Raw genomic sequence first — 14855 nt, forward strand, 5'->3', positions numbered from 1 at the left:
CTGTCAAAATTATATATATGTATAAAAATTGAATTCTGCCAAACCTATAAATATTTTCTTTACTTTAACCTTAGTCCTGAGTACTATCTCCTTATTGTAGTATTTCTAATTTGTTTGTTGTCATTTCTATTATGCTCACCAAGTCACCTCACAAGCCTTAAAATTTAGCCTCAGAGCACTCTTATGAGGTAGGGAAGTGTTTATATCCATTTGATGGATGGGGAAACAGAAGCATAGACAAGTGACATGCTTTGCCCATGGTAATACAAGGCGTCAGTAGCAGAGCTTTGAATGGAATCCAATGGCTGCCACGTTCTGGTTCAGCATCTTAATTATAAGACCATCCTTCCTTCCTAACCCCCAGAAGGGAGGATATTTTTGAAGGGTAGGAAAAAATGATAGACAAACAAATCTGTCTGAGGCTCTGCTTCCTCTTCTTAATCACAATGTGATACCTGGAGGGAAGTATTTTATAACAACAAATAATTGTATTATTCCCTGAGGACCCCTAGTTTGTTCAGCACTGTGCAAAACACAGAAAAAGAGTATGGTCCCAGTGCTTTTTAGGCCATACACACCTCTGAGTGGGGATTGTCTCATCTGTTTGTACAGCTTCCAGCACAGTTGTGCCTCAGATCTGACTGGGGTCTTCTTTGGGCACTATCATAATATAAATATTTACTGCTGCATTAGAAGCATCTAATGTAATTCAGCTGGAGTTGGTCCCTGTCCATACCCACAGCTCGGACAGAGGGAGGAGAGAAGAAATCCTTCTCTCTCTCCTTAAGCAACCAGGAATTGGGGAGGGGACAGAGTGTAGTGTGGAATCACAGAGAGGATGACCCTGGAGAGCTGTGCTGACATTGGGCTTGCACTGTGATGTTGGTACATGATGTCCCCTCAATATGGGACTGACAACGAGTATCGATGACATGATGCAAATACCACAAGGCCAAGGTCAGGTCATTTCTCGTAATTCCTCTGTGGCTCTGTTTGGTGACAAACATAGCTCTTCAGTTGTTTCAGGCTGGGTATTACTGATGGAGCTGTGACAGTCCATGAGAATGTCCATACTGAGTCAGACCAAAGGTCCATCTATCCCAGTATCCTGTCTTCTGACAGTGACCAATGCCAGGTTTCCCAGAGGGAATGAACAGAATAGGGCAATTATCAAGTGATCCATCCCCTATCATCTAGTCCCAGCTTCTGGCAAACAGAGGCTAGGGACACCATCCCTGCCTGTCCTGGCTCATAGCTAGTGATGGACCTATCCTCCACAAACTTATCTAGTTCTTTTTTGAGCCCTGTTATAGTCTTGACCTTCACAACATCTTCCGGCAAGGAGTTCCACAGGTTGACTGTGTGCTATGTGAAGAAATACTTCCTTTTGTTTGTTTTAAGCTTGCTGCCTATTAATTCCATCTCTCTTCCTTCTTGTTTTCTGCAGATAATGCTGAATTCCTTGCATAAATATGAGCCTCAGGTTCACATTGTTCGTGTGGGAGGCCCACACAGGATGGTGATGAACTGCTCCTTTCCAGAAACTCAGTTCATAGCTGTCACTGCTTATCAAAATGAAGAGGTAGGTGGGTAATAATGTCACACAATTTGATCATTGCGAGTGAGAAATATTAAAAACCTAAGACCTGCCAGATCAGCACACACCAATGGTGAAAATAATCCAGTATCCTGTCTCCCTGTCAGTCCAGAGTGGACTGAAGGCCCATCTAATCGAATACTCTGTCTCCTTGCTGGAACAAAATATACCCGTGGTCCACCTTGTCTAGAATCTGACTGCAGTACCAAAACAGGTGAATAGTCAGGCTAGTCTGATATTCTGCGTGCTGCCATACTAGATTGTTCTATCTGTATCAGTAGCCCATCTCCTTACCACGCTGGAACAAACTGACTTTCTGTCTTGTCCAGTATCTGTCTCTAACACTGGCCAGTGCTAGATATTTTAGTGGAAGTATAACCCCTTCACTCTTCCTATAATCCACCCAGACTATTGTACTGTACCATGGGGAAATTTCTTCCTGACCCCAAGCTATAACCAGGCTGTGCCCTGAAGCATGAGGGTTGGTGGCCCTTGTCCCTTTTTTCCTAGTTAATGTCACTACAGATATTCATATTTCTATGCAATTCAGCAGCTTTGGGAGAAGTTTTCACAGTAATACAGAATTTGCCATACTGAATTGGACCATTAGTTCATCAGTTCTGGTTTCCTGCCTTTGGCAGTGACCAATGTCTGATGCTTCAGAGGAGAGCAATGCTCCCACACAATGCACCTGGCTGACATATAGCCACATGGTAGATAAAATGCCTGTCTTTTGTTTCACTAACTGAGGCAGAACTCAGTCCATTCAGCGTATTCCGGACAATGCTGTGTCAAGTCTCTGTTAAAATTACCTTCACTAACATGCCTTGTTTTTTGTAAACCCAAGATAACAGCTCTCAAAATCAAGTATAATCCCTTTGCCAAAGCCTTCCTGGATGCAAAGGAAAGGTGAGTTTGGCTTTTACACAGCTTGATGACTTTTGCTGCTGTTACAGTTAAAATTGTAACAATACTCTGAGAAATATAAGAGGCAAATCCTAACCTCCTTTCCAGTGCTATAAATCCAGAGTATCTCCATTGAGGTCAGTGGTCTTAATGCCAGATTTGTCATCACATTGTATTTGTCATCACATTTTGGTCCTACATGGGTGAATACACTGCTGATACAAAATGCTGAAATATCATTTATTGGTCATATTTTATAAGACTACTATAATTACAGTATAGTTACATTACGGTTATCTTTAGTTTTGCTTTTCAGTATATAATTACCACTAATTCATAGAAATAGAAGTTTAACACACTGACTGTTTATGCTTCTTATTAACCCTTTAATGTTGCATTTCATACATATAGTGTTAGATTTTAGGTATGTAAGCTCCATTGTATTTACCCTTTAATTATTCTCAGATATTCTCATTTCATGTAACTATCCAGTTATATGAATCAGTAGTAATCACAGATATCAACCTAACTACAGTCAAATTGCAATGTTACTACACTGTAATTACTATACCTTTATGGTAAAGTGTGACCCATTTCATTAAAATAGTCTTCATAGGAGATCACTGTATTTAAGAAGTTAGAGAGACATGCACTGTCAGAAAATAAATGTATTTATTTGTCATCTTTAAATGGTTTGTATGTGCCACCCATGCTAAGAAAATATGGCTCTTTGTCCCCCTCCGGTGGCTGGGCCATGTATAGAGGTGCATGAGTCTGCTACTGCCTTGAAGTTAATGGGCTTGGTCCTTTCACTCAAGCAAAAAAGGTTCATGTACTTAGATCCAGAGCACTAGGGTTCGATCCCCAAAAATGACAGAGCCAGGGGCATTGTTGCACATGGAATGAGGCTGGGGCTCCTGTCTTCTTGACTGCACCTCCTGCATAGTGCAGAGCTGTCTATAGTTCTCTAGTGATCAGTTGAAGATGGCGGACTTCCTTTTTTCTCGTCATTTTTCTTTGTTGATAAAACCTAAAATTGAACAATTTTCAGTTTTTATTTTTTTCAATTTCCATTTCCCTAACCCTTTCACCTTCCTTTGAATACAGCACAACATAACCACTCGTTCTCTCTTTCAGAAACCATCCCCGGGACACTCCCGAAAATGTTTTGGAAGGTCAACATATGACATATTCTCACTGTAAGGTTTCTCAACATCATTTTTCTCATGGGAACTTGAAGTATTATGTAATATAATAGGTATTGTGGACACAGGATGTGCTAGACTAGATGGCCGCTATAGAATCCTGTCACTGATGGAAGCCAGTACTAGAAATACTTCCGAGGGAGGTTCAAGAAACCATGTAGTAGGCAGCTACGGGATAATCTACCTACAAGGACATTTTCTTTATAATCCTCGATATTTAGAGGTTTGCTTGAGCCCAGCAGTTTGAGACTTATAACTTTTCCAAAGCTGTGTTCATTTTTTGTTTGTTTAGTATTATAACTCTGGAAACTCTTCTTATCCCTACAAATGTCCCATCATTATCGCTGGCTGAATGATTCATAAAAAATGGGGGCTGGTGGTGGTTATTGTTTTATTCAAATTTGGCTTTTCTTCCATTCATAAACTCTGATATTTGTGAAAAATGTTTTCTTTCCAGATTTGTACTGACATATTTCACTTCTTGCCCATTCCACAAACTATTTTGATTTCATTTCCCATTATTATTTCTAATTGCCACCATGTATTTTATAATCAGTCACACTGGCAATTCTGTTCCCACCTATAAATGAACTTTGGATTGCCCATCTTGTTTTGTTCCCGAATGAAATTAAGTTTGTACAAATGCCCATGAACAGACTGCATTATGAAGTCCCAACCACAGCAAACAACAACAAGATATTTAATTTGCTCAATAGTTCACAAGAAAATCATAGCTATCTGCTCAGTATTATTAATACTGGGTGTTTGTGCATCACGGCCCTCCAGTGTCCGGAGGCCTACAGAGTACAACTCTTCTATTTCAGTCTGGTTGAAGAAAAGCCTCTTTATTTCCAGTAGTAGGTACTTCTGTTTGTGTGCCAGAAGGCCCCGGGTTCGTGGTCTCCCTTATCATACATATGGGTAGCTGGCAACTGTGGCATCTGTATGTACAGCACATGGTGGGTGTTACAGAATATGTAGCCCATGGATGTGCAGCATACGGAATTGCTTGAGAGGCAGTGAGCTCAGCATTGTGGATAGGCATAAAGGCTTCAAGTTACACTGTTCTTTAGAGAAATGCCAAACTCAGGTGCAGTTTGGGTGGATTCCAGAAGGAGGCACAGCCAGCTCTGTTTGGACAGAGGAATAGATGAGTCTTCTGTGGGGCTTTTGAGGGAAGTGAAAGTTGGAGTGAGGGGTTAGGAAGCAATCCTAGAAGACAACTCTATTCAATATAGTTACTGATTTGTTTGACTAAAACTACCTTGCCTGTTAATTATAATTAACAGGCAATAGTGTCATTTAAAAAAACTGACAAATGAAACCCAACTCCTGATGTGTATCCTGGGGATTAAATTTGATTTGTAGCCTGTCTGAATTTTGCTCATAACACTTAATGTACAACTAACATAGGGTACATGCTTCTGTTTGGGCTGTTTGAACTCCATGGGATGAAAAAGTCTCTGCGTTAGCAAGTGTTTTGCACCCCTCTAAAATCTGAGTGGACAATCAATACATGAAAGTGCCAGGTTAATAGCCAAGATCTCTCATTCTGTAATCTTGGCAGACCTTGTTAGGGGTTGGTACCTTGCTCCCATCTTTTGAATTAGAGGGCAAACTGAGGTCCTGACCATTTGTGCTCATTAAAGATCCTATGGTACTTTTCATAACAGTAAGGGTATCACCTCTGTGTGCTGGCCACATTACACTGCTAGGAAACTAACTTTGTTTTCCTAAATCTGCCCCTCTTCATTTGAATACTGTAGTATTCTTCACATCCTGCCTTAAGCTGTTGTGTAGTACTAAGAATTGAAAACATTATCTAAAAGTTGTAGTTGCTCTGTGCTGATAAGAAGCTGCCATGTTCCACCCTCCGCTGCATTTCACTGGGGGAGTAAATGGCTTCCTCTCTAAAATTTGTGAAGTGCTGGGGGATCATTTGGGATGAAGATGCTATCTAAGCCTTAGCGATATTGTTATCTGGGGTCTAAATGTCTTTTTTGTGGCTTAGAACTAATTCTTTGGTACAAAACAAATGCTAGGCAACAAGCAGGTTTCCTACTGTCTGTAATTCTTGTGATCTGGCTGGATACATTATTAGGAAGCCTGGTTACTTTCCTCATTCAGATTTTATTAATTTTGCTTGCTGTTTCTTCCTTTCCCCTTGCAGTAGGTGGCTGGTTGATTTCCAACCCAGATGCAGTGTGCACAGCAGGAAACCCTAATTATCAGTATGGAGGAGCTTTGTCTCTGCCTGCCCCGCATTCCCACCAGGGCTGTGAGCATTATGCGGCCCTTCGAGGGCATCGGGCTGCACCATATCCTGCTTCGTACATGCAGAGAAATCATTCCCCAACAGGTAAGGCTGCAATGTCTCCTCACACATAGCCTGCACAATTCTTCCTTACATTAAAAGAAACAGCAAAGCAAGAAAAAACAGAAGTCTGTGGAGAGAGCATAGTGTGTCTCTCTTCTGTATCAGTCTGCACTGAACTCTAAGAATAAAATAGCTCCTGAACTCCATACATGAGGAGAGTATTCAGAAATTTAATGGTGTAGTTTACAGAAAACAAAAGTATAAAAAGTTACAGAGGTAGATATGTCACAAAGGCTAAGTATGTGAAGATAGATGAGAATGGGAGAATAGCAATTGTGTTTAAATTACTTCTTATTAATTATACCAAAACTCCCAGAACCATTTCAGACCTTCCTTTCACTCCAAGTAATGAAACAGTATTCCTCCAGAGTCTAAAGCAGCCCTTAAGGGAATATTAAGAGCTGATTTGGGAATAGGTTTTTGTATTGTCAGTGTGTCTTTAAAGCCCCCTCTGTCTCTAAATTCTCTGAGGTGCTCTACTGTGTCCCATTCAGTCCTTCATCTTCCTGTCGTGACTGCCAATTAATACCAATCATGGTGGCAGTTTCTCTGGTATGGATACATGTTCACCAGGAACAGGACTGAGAGCATCAGTTTGTTTCACATAGGTCATTTAACAATCAGCAACTGGTAGTAACTTTGCTCATTGTCGGCTGAGGCTGGATTTGAACCGACAATGCTAGAGATGAAAGGTTCTACATTCCATTTAGAGCGGGTCAGAACCCAGAATTTCTGTTCCACAGGAAATGCTGACATTTCCAAATTTGGTTTGTTCTGAATCAGAAAGAAAAACAAAAATAAATTTAAAAGTTTCCACAAAACAAAATTTTTGATATTTTTGTTTGTTTTTGTTTTGAGTCAGCCAAAATGGTAATTTTTTGATAAAATTAAAAATTTCATTGAGATTTTGACTTTTTAAATTCTAATATTAGTCATAAGTAGAGCTGGTTGAAAATTTTCCATTGAAACTTGGCTTTTTTGGAAAATGCCAATTGTCTGGACCAAAATTTTCACCGAATCTCTTGCAATTTGCCAAAACACAAGCAAGCTTTCATTGGAAACCAGCTGGTGTTCCATTGTCCACAGTTCTGTGCCTGGGAGCCCACCAGCCCTGGCGGGCTGGCTGGAGCTGGATCTCTTGGGCAGGTGGGTTTCCGCTTTATGGCTTTGGGGCAGACCCACCTGCCAGACTGCCCCGGGGTCAGGGTGCATAGCCCCACCAAGCTTCCCCTGTGGAAACAGGAGCCTGGAAGCCCTGGGACACCCAGCTATTAACTCAACTCTATTTATAATATAAAATACATTTCTAAGCAAACAATCATTTTGAAATGAAAATTTGAACCGTTCTGTTGTGATAAGGGCACAGAACACATCAACCTTTTCAGAACGCTCACCATTTTTTTCCAAACAAAATTTAGTCCAAATAGACATGTTCCCATGGAAAGTTTTGATATCAACAGTACGGCATTTTCCAATTGAAAAATGTTCTGTTCGAAATCAGTCAACCAGCTCTGGTCCTGTTACCATTCCTCTGCCGTCCAGACTAGTGTCACGAGTCACCTTTTGAGTGAAAAAACCATCAGTAAAGTAAGTTTGTTCTTCCCTGTGTGCTTGTTGTCGCAAGCCCATGGGGAGGAGCCTTAATTAGCCAATTAAATTCTCTCTCAGTCCTGCCTGTTTTCTACATTCTTTTATTGCCTTGCAATAACTTGGTATAGTCACCAAACTTTTGTGTTCCCTCCAAAGTGAATTTGATCGAGAGCTCAAGCAATCATCTGCAGATGTTTCCAGGACACGATAGCTGGGCTTCTTTACCATCCACACCACATGCCAACTTGCTTTCAGTACCACATGCCAAGGGAACTGCCACTGCGGGTCCTAGGTAAGGTTACAGTGGAACCATAGATATTAGAGAACGGACAAGTCCAGAAGTTTCTCCTTCACTGTGGTTAGGCAGCATGGCTTGGAAGCATGTGCACAGGTTTAGAACTCAGGACTTTCTGACCACGCCTCATTGCATGGCCTTGCCCAAATCACTTTACCTCAGTTTCCCAATCTGTAAAATGAAGACAATAATGTGTACCAGCAGAGTTTTGTGAGGCTTAAATAGTTAATCTTTGTGCTGTTCTTTGAAATGGAGAGCACTAAATAAATGGTAATTAGTATTAGCCCCACCCTTTAGTTAGTGCACAGTTAGTCTTTTCAAAGCAGCAAAGAGTAGTTTAGGAGTTTGGATGCGGATTTTAATTTTAAAATTCTGAAAGTCACTGGAGAAAACATTTCAAAAAAAATGTCCTCTCCTTGGCTGATCAGCTTCAGAGCTGGTGGACCTATTTTCAAAATTTAGAACTATAAACCTTTTCAGATTTCAAAATTAGCTTCACATTTCCTCCCCTTTCCCCCGTTGCCCCAAACCAGCCCTAGCTCTTATTGGGTTTTCACATAGGAGCTGCCAGTTGAGACCAGGGGCCGGTTGAATCTGGAATGCTATCACGGACAGTAGCCAATACTGGGTAATGCACTTTACTTTGCTACATTGTGCCATGGGAGCGGGAGGGGCTGTAAGTGTTAATCTACTTTGAAATACCTGTTTAAGTTCTATTGTGGTTTACACTGCTTTGTTCCAGCCCCTATCCCTGTCTGTGGACAGTCAGCAACAGTGCCCTTAATGTTGCCAACCCGGGGAGTGACATGAATGGCAGCGCTCCAGGCACGTTCCTACGAGGTAACATCCCTTTGCCCACCACTTCTGCCTCGATTCCTCTACAGGGAGCAGCCGCCAGCAACATGGAAACACCAGGGGAACCCGCTCTAGCCAGACTAGCTGATTCTGCCTGGACGTCCTTGCATTCATTTTAACGGGCGGGAAGCTCTTTAGGAATGTTCCACAGGTTCCAAGCAAGCCTGATAGGACAAGAACGCCTCCTACGATCACAGTTCAGAGTGGGGAGGGGACATGTGCACAAGGAACCTATTTCAGCGATGCACCAGATTCCATGATAAACCTTGCACCTCTCCATTTCCAAATAGGCAATGAAAGATTGTGTCAAGAGGCCTAGTGCAAAGGAGGAGGAAGAGTTAGAGAGGAGCTGGCCTCTTGTTGTACCATTCAGCACTACAGCAGACAGATGACTATCCAAGTCTTTAGAGTCATCTTTGCTTCCATGTCAAAGCAAAGGGGCCAGAGATTCAGGTCCCAGTGGAGGCTTCTGGGTATTTTAATGGGATTTCAAAGGCATAAGTATTGTAACTTAGGCCAGACACAATTAGATTGCTGGCAGGGACTTCATAACAACCAGAAACCATGACATCCTCATACAGTCCCTGAGCAGTGTTTTAAAGTGGAAATGCTGCCCGTAAATGCCCTAATGTTTTTAAATACTTGTTTTGTGAAGTTCTTAAAATTCTTGAAGCTAACTTCCAGCTTGGAGGAAATTGCCTTCTGTCTCCCTAAGACACTCCCCTCTAGTTTCACCTGCATAGGGTGGTATTCTTCCCTTCCTCTCCTACAGCTGTTGTGTAATCTTTGTGTGCTATAAGAAAACCTAGCAAGGCTGCCAAAAAATTGGCTGCATTTCAGCGTTGAAGTGGTTCCTATACAGAGTTCGTAAAGTGATGTAAGTTCTTTAAGTGGCATATATTTATTATTATTTTTGAGCAAATAGTTACAAAAGAGAATATTAGAATCTTGCATTTCCATTTTGCTTCAGGGTGCAGACAGAGTAAAAATAAACCACAAATGAAATGATTTGACTTAGTTTCACTGTCTTACCAAAATAATAATAATAAAGCACCTCTCTTACTGTAGAGGCTTCAGACAAAGTTCAAAATAATTCAACCAGCAGCAAATCTCAACCCAGAAAGGAACTGTCTGTTCCCAGCTCTGCCACTGACCTGCTGTATAACCTTGGGGCAGTCCCTTCCCTTCTCTTGCCTACGTCCTCATTTTGCCTGTCGTGTCTATTTAGATTGTAACTTCTTCAGGGCAGGGATTGTCTTACTGAGTCTATGTACAGTGCCTAGCAAAATGGGGCTGTGATCTCACGTGGGACATCTAACTGCTAGTGTAATACCACTACTACTACTAGCTTCCCGCCCCCAGCAGACCATCTCCACCCATTTCCCAAACACCAGCTTCCATCAAGTTTCTTCATACCCCAAAGCCTGCCTAAGGCCTTGCTCCACCATGATATCAGCCACTGGTGTAGCTAGGGAAAGCCACAGCTCATGCTGTGCTGTTTATCCTGCTTTCAAGCATCAGTAAACTGCACCATACTGAACTGCAACGTCCTTGAGTACAGGAGGTGACTGTATTTGTGCAGCTGTAGCGATGCCAGTGGATGGCTATCCAAGGCATATACCCGCTGTAGACAAGGCCTAAGAAGACAGGCCTTGCAGCCTTCCCTGAAGGTCAGCAAATCTGAGATACACAGAGAAGAGTGTCGTTAGTTGACTGTTGCTTTAGAGGTGACCATCTGTACTATGGTAAAAGGAAAGCACGACAGTTCTTAAATTCTCTTTAAAACCAGTAATCAATTCTTGTTGACTAATGAGAGGTACTGGATTAACAGCACGACAGGCTTAAGTCCCCACTGTAGTTACATAAGAGGCCAGGGCAGACCAGGCTTCCCCATGACTACTCCACATTGTTGTGTCTGCACAAGTGTTTCAACTGGTGTCAAATATGATTGTGGGTCTTCTCTTGACCGTGAACTGGACTGATACCAGTCTCATTCAGGCACCCCAGGGCAACTGTCAGACTGGAAGCATTTTCAGTCAGGCTGGCTGGTGTACAACTGACTAAGCTAAAGATGAAACACTCTGGTACCAACACCCCTGTGCTGTCCCCTCCAGATTCTCTCAGTATTGTTGAGACACGTCATTTCCTCTCAGGACACGTGTTCCAGTCAAAGCCACGTCCCCACCTGACTCAGCACTGCCATTAGTTTATTTGAGGTGGACCCCTTTGCCCTCAGAACTGAAACCACCAGGTTGCTTCACTGCCACAAGCCAGCCATCGGCTAATGACTCTTCATTACAAGACACTTGGTCAAACGGGAGCTAATGACTTTGGTAAAAAGTGATGAAGTCTGTCACCCCACTCTAGTTTCCTGCAATTATCTGCACTTGAAGTGCCGATGAATGTTAGTTTTCATCTTTGTTTTTCAAATCCTCTTCAAAGCGTGATAATTAAGTTTCTCAGTGTTGGTCTCTTCTGGTTTGTAGACACAGATTTTAAACAAGTGGTTCTGAGCCCTTCTGATCACTGCAGCAGTCTCCTCTAGGAATAGGTTTATTGACTAACTTGTGCTACCCTCTGCTGGCTGTTCAGCTCCCCTTTCACAGCACAAAAGCTGCATTGTGTACTTATGGATATTGCAGAGGGTAGGGTGACCAGACAGCAAATGTGAAAAATCAGGATAGGAGGGTGGGGATTAATAGGAGCCTATATAAGAAAAAGACCCAAAAATCAGGACTGTCCCTATAAAATCAGGACATCTGGTCACCCTAGCAGAGGGTAACCAGTGACTCCACAGTGTTACAGGATGTGCTGTTCTCCCCAAATAGTTAGATGACAAAGGATGAGTTAACACATCTTCTAACTTGCTCTTTTTGCCAGATCCACATACTGGCTCTTGAGTCATTGAGCTGTGCTTTGGCTATGCTGTTACCATCACAAGAAGATATGCAAACTGCGGTTTTATTTCATTGATGTGGAAGCGGGGACAGAATGCAGCGAACTTCCCCATAGGTGTGTTAGCTCTACTGGACCGAGAGGAGAAAAAAATGGATCAGGGTGATTACGTACATAGGCCCACATCCACAAAAGGTACTTGGGCATCTAAGTCCCAGGGCTGGCTGCACTGTGATCCACAAAACTCCCACCAAATCCTGTAGGAGCCTAAACTTACTCAGGCCTTGGCTACACTTGAGAGTTACAGCACTGGTGGTGGCTTTACAGTGCTGTAACTCACTCCCTGTCCACATTGGCAAGGCACATACAGTGCTGTATCTCCCTGGCTACAGCGCTGCTTATATTCCACCTCCACGAGAGGAATAAAGAGAATAGCGCTGGTGCTGCAGCGCTGGGGTGCCAGTGTAAACAGGGAATAATCTTAATACGCTGTAACTGACCTCTGGAACCTTCCCATAATCCTTTTAAGTAAAGAGAACTCTCTTTGTTATGTTTTGATGCCTCTGTTTGGTTTGTTGTGAAATTGGGACTCCTGGAGCTGCTTATCAAAAAACCAAACACAGCTACTGTTTGCTGTGAATGAGTGAACAGGCAGGGGGCTCCCTTTGGAAGGCCCACAGCTAGTGTTTGCTTGAAGAGAGGGGACTTGAGGGGAGAAGCAGCACGGCGAGCGGGAAGGACGGAGGGGGGGTCCGTTTCGGGGAGGCTGCTTATCTGGTCTGTGAGGAAAAAAACAAAGAGGGCTAATTGCTTTCAGTGAGTGAGAGAGGGGTAGGGGAGGGGTTGGAACTTGCAAGGCAGCTGCTGATACACAGTGTCGGCTCCAAAAATCCACTCTCTCTCTCCCCCACACTCCCTGTCACACTCCATCCCACCCCCCTCTTTTGAAAAGCACGTGACAGCCTCTGGAACGCTGGGATAGCTGCCCACAATGCACCGCTCCCAATGCCGCTGCAGGTGCTGCCAATGTGGCCACGACCGTGCGCTGGCAGCTGTCAGTGTGGACAGACTGCAGCGCTTTCCCTACTCAGCTGTAAGAAGACAGCTTTAACTCCCAGCGTTGTACAGCTGCAAGTGTAGCCATACCCTCAGCCCTTAAATTGCTGCCTCTGGGCACGAACATGGCTGCTTCCTTATCTCCCATCTAAGCCCCTAGGACTCTGCAAGGTGGAAGGGTCCCAGTCAAACATCTACATCACAACTAAACAAACAATTAGCCTGAGCTCCACAACCCTGAATCAGCTAGCATCATAAAACTGAGGTGCCATTTTCTAAAAAAGTAATATTTGGTGGAAGATAAGACCTGAGCCAAGCAGGGGGTATCCCTCTTTCACTTGGGAGATCTGAACAGTTTGTGTAAGGACATCCGTTTCCCACAGAATGGATTTCCATAGTAGTACCAGCTGGGTTAAATGTGCCAGCAGGCGAGGTGTGTTATTCCTCAGGGAAATGTTGTGCAAATGGGGAGAGGATTTTGAAGTGGCACTTGCTCTTAAAGGCAACTCAAGAGGAGAGTATGAACAGCCACAATTGGTCAGGACCTCAGTTCTACATCTTGCCAAGTGTTGCTGATGCGTGTGTGTGTGTGTGTGTGTGCGTGCGTGCATGTGTGCATGTTCTGCAGACATTCTGTCTTCTGCTGAGGTACAATGGGATGGTGCCCAGATTTTCCCAGAATGCATTCATCAAACATAGGCAGGCACGGCAGCATGGATATGGAGCCATGACTGACACATAGCTCTGTTGTGGGAACAGCTATGTGGTGGCACAGTTCAGCCATGCTTGTTGTAATTGGCTTAGATGAGCAAGTCAGGGCCTGGTTCCAGAAACGTGGTTGTGTGGCATATTGAGGACTCCGTTGAAATTGCAAGCTATCACTTTGAGAGCAGGGGAGTTTCCTGGTCCTGTATCCAGCCTAAGGAGCTCTGTAGGGAAGCTTGCAACTAGCAATCCGTCTGTGGCCAGCCAGCCTAGAATAAGGTGGAGTGAGTTGTGCCTCTGTTTTACGGAGCAGCCTGCCTCGTCTCTCTGCTCTGGTTTTGGCTTTTGTATGTCATTGTTCTGAATTCTAAGAAATAAAGTAGTGTTACATTGCAACTTCCAGTGAGAACATTTGATGTTTTATCCAACTTCTCTGTCCAGGTGCTGTGAACAGAACAGGTTGCGCTTGTATTATAGCTGGGGCTACAGAGGGAAGGGCGCACCTAAAAAATCATCTTTATTTAGCTGCACGGTGCTCTCCACACCATCCTGGGTCATATCCTAAGTACTGACCAAGATGGAAAAGCACCAGCTGTTGAGTCACCAGCATCACTTCTAGCAGCACCTTGCTCTCCCCACAGCCTGTGACTCATTCCGAGTCCTTGTTTGTATCAGTTTGTAGTGTGTGCCCTGTGCAAGTATTAACACAACCATTGGTGATTCCTTGTTGCAGCCCTCTACCCCTTTTCCCACTATTGAGAGACATGGCTCATTAAACGCACACCATAAGACATTCAGTTCCTAAGTTCTCATGTTGATCATTTATTTTCCAAGCCTAAACATTTTTTGGGGGCTGAGACGGTTGAAGCACATGCTTCCATGGGCAGATGATTATTTGCTTAGAGTCAGGGTTACCATGTTTATTGCAAGTGAGATGTTTATTTTATTCTCCCAGTGTGGAAATCTCCTAATTATGGATGGAGGACACGTAGAAGGAAACAAAGAGTAGCTAGGAACTCTGCAGTGCCGAAGTGCAGGCAGTACTCTGTCTGCCCTTAGAAAGTCCCATTTTTTTACTTTATATTATTCAACAGTCTCTCAGCTTACAGTGGTTCTGTGATGTTTTGGATTTGCCCATGACAAACAGGATACAGAATGTGCATGGAAACCAAAAGGCATCCTTGGCACAGCTGGAACACCAAAACACCTTGAATCAGACACTGAGGGAAGCCCTTCCAAAAAGCACTTGTGTTCTCTTTTTACTATATCATCTAAAACTCTAGGTGGTGCTCTGGCTCTAACAAACTGAATGGCCCTTTTAAAAATGCTTTTGAAATGTTGCTTACTGATTGCTATGATTTGTAACAGCCATTT

The 14855-nt window shown here is 43.3% G+C and overlaps 1 protein-coding gene across 1 annotated transcript in view; it reads left to right on the forward strand.

The window, feature by feature from the left end:
- TBX19 (T-box transcription factor 19) overlaps window positions 1–14855 on the forward strand; it is a 44154-nt gene that overhangs the window by 10881 nt on the left and 18418 nt on the right. Inside the window, exons 4-9 of the mRNA XM_030583408.1 lie at window positions 1448–1582; window positions 2445–2506; window positions 3641–3702; window positions 5879–6067; window positions 7832–7967; window positions 8713–8810. Coding sequence (XP_030439268.1) covers window positions 1448–1582; window positions 2445–2506; window positions 3641–3702; window positions 5879–6067; window positions 7832–7967; window positions 8713–8810 — 682 coding nt within the window. The remainder of the gene's footprint in view (window positions 1–1447; window positions 1583–2444; window positions 2507–3640; window positions 3703–5878; window positions 6068–7831; window positions 7968–8712; window positions 8811–14855) is intronic.

The sequence above is a fragment of the Gopherus evgoodei genome, chromosome 1, assembly GCF_007399415.2.
Source record: "Gopherus evgoodei ecotype Sinaloan lineage chromosome 1, rGopEvg1_v1.p, whole genome shotgun sequence".
NCBI classification, from domain to species: Eukaryota; Metazoa; Chordata; order Testudines; family Testudinidae; genus Gopherus; species Gopherus evgoodei.